This window comes from Enhydra lutris, unplaced genomic scaffold (assembly GCF_002288905.1).
Source record: "Enhydra lutris kenyoni isolate GAN:26980312 unplaced genomic scaffold, ASM228890v2 scaffoldscaffold96, whole genome shotgun sequence".
NCBI lineage: Eukaryota > Metazoa > Chordata > Mammalia > Carnivora > Mustelidae > Enhydra > Enhydra lutris.
This window is the reverse complement of record NW_019154180.1, coordinates 3,325,487-3,328,506: the sequence shown is the minus strand read 5'-3', so window position 1 is coordinate 3,328,506 and position 3,020 is coordinate 3,325,487. Positions and strand designations below refer to the sequence as shown.

General features: G+C 58.6%; 1 protein-coding gene across 1 annotated transcript in view; it reads right to left on the bottom strand.

Annotated features, from left to right (window-relative positions):
- Positions 1 to 244: 244 nt before the first annotated feature.
- Positions 245 to 3,020, bottom strand: part of LOC111139167 (transmembrane protein 187) — a 4,996-nt gene continuing 2,220 nt past the window's right edge. The window contains exon 2 of the mRNA XM_022491340.1: positions 245 to 1,317. Within this exon, the coding sequence (XP_022347048.1) occupies positions 271 to 1,068 (798 nt within the window). The 5' untranslated portion in view covers positions 1,069 to 1,317 and the 3' untranslated portion in view covers positions 245 to 270. The remainder of the gene's footprint in view (positions 1,318 to 3,020) is intronic.

Genomic DNA, 3,020 nt, shown 5'->3' with positions numbered 1-3,020 from the left:
GACCCTCCTATCTTATCACACCTAGGAAATTGCACACCGATGACAGCTGCAGGCGGGTGGTCAGTGGGGGGAGGGACGGGGTGACAAAGCAGCTTTGTTCCACACTTTAGTTTTCCTTAAGTTTTCTTCGATTTATTTAAGTCATCTCTGCCCCCCACATGGGGCTTGAACTCAGGACCCCAAGATCAAGAGTCAAGCGCTCTTCTGACTGAGCCGGCCACCCGTTCCATTTCTTCTTCTTCTTTTTTTTAAGTTTCTTCCGGGCAAACTTTAATGTATCTTCCCCTCAGGAGGGCTTTGGCAAGTGTTCAAGTTTGTCAGAAACAAGAAAGCGAAATGGAACTGGAGCACGTCACAGACTTTGGACCAGAAGTGGCCTGTGAGCCGCTGGAAGAGACGCCACTGCACGAGCTGATGGTCGCACAGCTTGAGGACCACAAAGCCCGCACAGGAGAGCACGCCCAGAGCCAAGTAGGTCCCCGAGGAGGCAGTGCCGTGGCGCCTGTGAGTGCGCAGGGCCTGGGCCACGGCAGCTGCGATGTGGGCGCCCAGCGCGACCTCGAACCCACAGGAGTGTAGCAGGGTGAGGCCGTAATTGCCCAGGGAGAGACCCTCGATGGCAAGGAACAACCAGGGATCCCAACCCCTGTCTAGGGAGAGACACCAGGCAACTGGCCACGCGAAGATGGGCAAGGTGAACCACTGGTCCAGCACAGCGGCGGGGTGCACCTGCGTCGCAATCCACAGCCACTGAACCGGGCCATAGACCAGGGCCATGCTGGCGAAGACATCCTTCAGGTAGCGAGCCCTCCGCGCCTCCATGGGGTGCCCCGGGGCCCTGGCCTTCCTCTGCAGCCAATATAGCCCCAACAGGACGTAGGCCACGTTAATGAGTGAGTTGAAGGGCATGGCCAGGAAGGCGGGGAGGCCGGTGACAGGGGCTTCGGCATAGTATTCATAGCCCAGCTGGACAAAGATGCCATCGAACACACCCATGTAGACGGTGGCTGTGCAGAAGCAGCTGGCCACAGCCACGTGGAAGAGGGCCTGCCTGGACTCGGGCTTCATGTGGAGCCCCAGGGAGGCCTCGAGGTGGCCTCCACTGTCCGTTCAGAATTAAGATAAACTGCTTTGCTAAAACATGCCTTGGCCTCCCAGCTGAGCCAGCTTCTTCAGCAGGCCAAGTTCCCGTGATTTCTGACGCAGATGCTGCGACCTTGCCCTAGACCTTGCCCCAGAGCGGCGGACACAGGCCAGAGAAAGGCAGTGGTCCCGCTGACCGGCTGGCGGGAGTGGAAGACTGTTGTGCCTCTTCCCCTGTGGTCACAAAAACAGTGGGGTTACAAAGAAAAGCACCCAAAAGAGAGCCTCCAGCTTCCCAACTCTCTGCCTCAGGGTCCACCAACAGTTTTCATCAGAAGAAAACAAATGAAAGCAAAGCGATACCTACAGTGTGTTCCCCTTCTTACTTGCGGCTTCTGGAAGCCCCTAGAATGCACTCTCCCCTAGGGGTTCCGTGCCTTTCTCTCCTGAACCCATGCGGTTCTTCTCTCCTCTGGGTGGTAGGAAAATCCTGCTCCTTGCTCTAGTTCTCTTGGATCCACGGCATTTAGAGACTTAGACCTTCCCAAGGCCCACTGTTACAATTCGGAAAGGGTTTTCCCACCTCAGTGGTCTCATCAATGCTGACATTTCCAGACAGCCCCGAGCCCCTTTAGCCAAACATCCAGTTGAACTAGAGACCTTAGCTGTGGCAAGTTCTGGAATCCAAAGCAAGGGATGGGACAGTACTGGAGGGGGAGGAGGGGAGGGTGGAGAAGAAGGAGGGGAAGGTGGGGGAGAGGACGGAGGGGCGCGGCAGGGAGAGGAGGACAAGCAGCTCCCCTCTGCTTTTCCGCCTTCTACCTCGGCTGGCCCTGCGCCCTCCCCTGAAGTGCCACACCATCCAGAGTCGCCTTCTTTCCTCCCGCAGGATTAAACCGCCATGTCCTGCAGCCACAGAAGCGGGTGACAAGAAGACAGTGTGCACTTATCACGGACTGTCAACGGCTTTGGGACCAGCTGCGGCACGAGCTGGCCTAGTAGCTAAGAAATCTGTCACTGTTGTGGAGAGAAAAGGTTCTGCACTCTGAAGGGGGCTCAAAGGCCAAGAGGGTGGCAGGTGGGGATGACAGGGGCTGTCTGTGTTCGAACTCTGGCCCCCCCCACCTAACATTTGTGTGACCTCAGGCCTTAACCGGTCCAGGCCTCGGTTTGCACACGCGGCCGGTGGGACGCGGCCAGTGCCCCAGCCGAGGAGCCATTGCCTGACTTAAGTCAGTTCTTCTACCTGCGGACCCCGGAGCGGCGCTCGCTTCTTAGTCTGCACAATGCCCATCTCCCCTCCGGCAATTCAGGCCTGGAAAGCGCGGCACGGTCTGACGGTCAGCTCTCCCTTGCCGTGGGAGCCCCGTGAGCACCTGCTCAATTCCAGTCCAGCCCAGTTCGAGCGCCCAGCCAGCGCCTGTCCTCTGCCTCCTCGTGCTTCCGCTGGCACGCTACCAGTCACTTCTCACCCGGGCCCCGGCATCCACCTATTTTCTCTGGGGAAGGGGCTGCTGGGCCTCCCACTGAGCTTTCCCGCTCCCATCCTGCCTTGGGGGTCCTTTGCTAAGGAGGCCCACAAAGCCCAGCATTCCCACCAGGGACTCGGCATCTCCTCACTGACCATAAGCCCCCTCCTCAGCTCGCAGCACTGTCACACGCCTCCCCCGACCCCTTCTCTAGCAAGCTTCCAGGTCCTGGTCCAGGGAGCTGCCCCCGCCCTGGGGTTCCCACTTCCAGGCTGGCCGATGCTGATGTGCTCTGCCCACAACGGCCCCCAGCATCCTCCTCAAGCTCCCTGGCCTGGATGGTGCCGGTCCCTGCTTAACACGTGAAAGACTCCCTAGGCTCAGTCTGCCCTCTGGCTAGAAGGAGTTTCTGCGGTCCTCATTCCCCCCTGCCTTGGGTCCGCTAACACTTTCTTTTTTTTTTAAAAG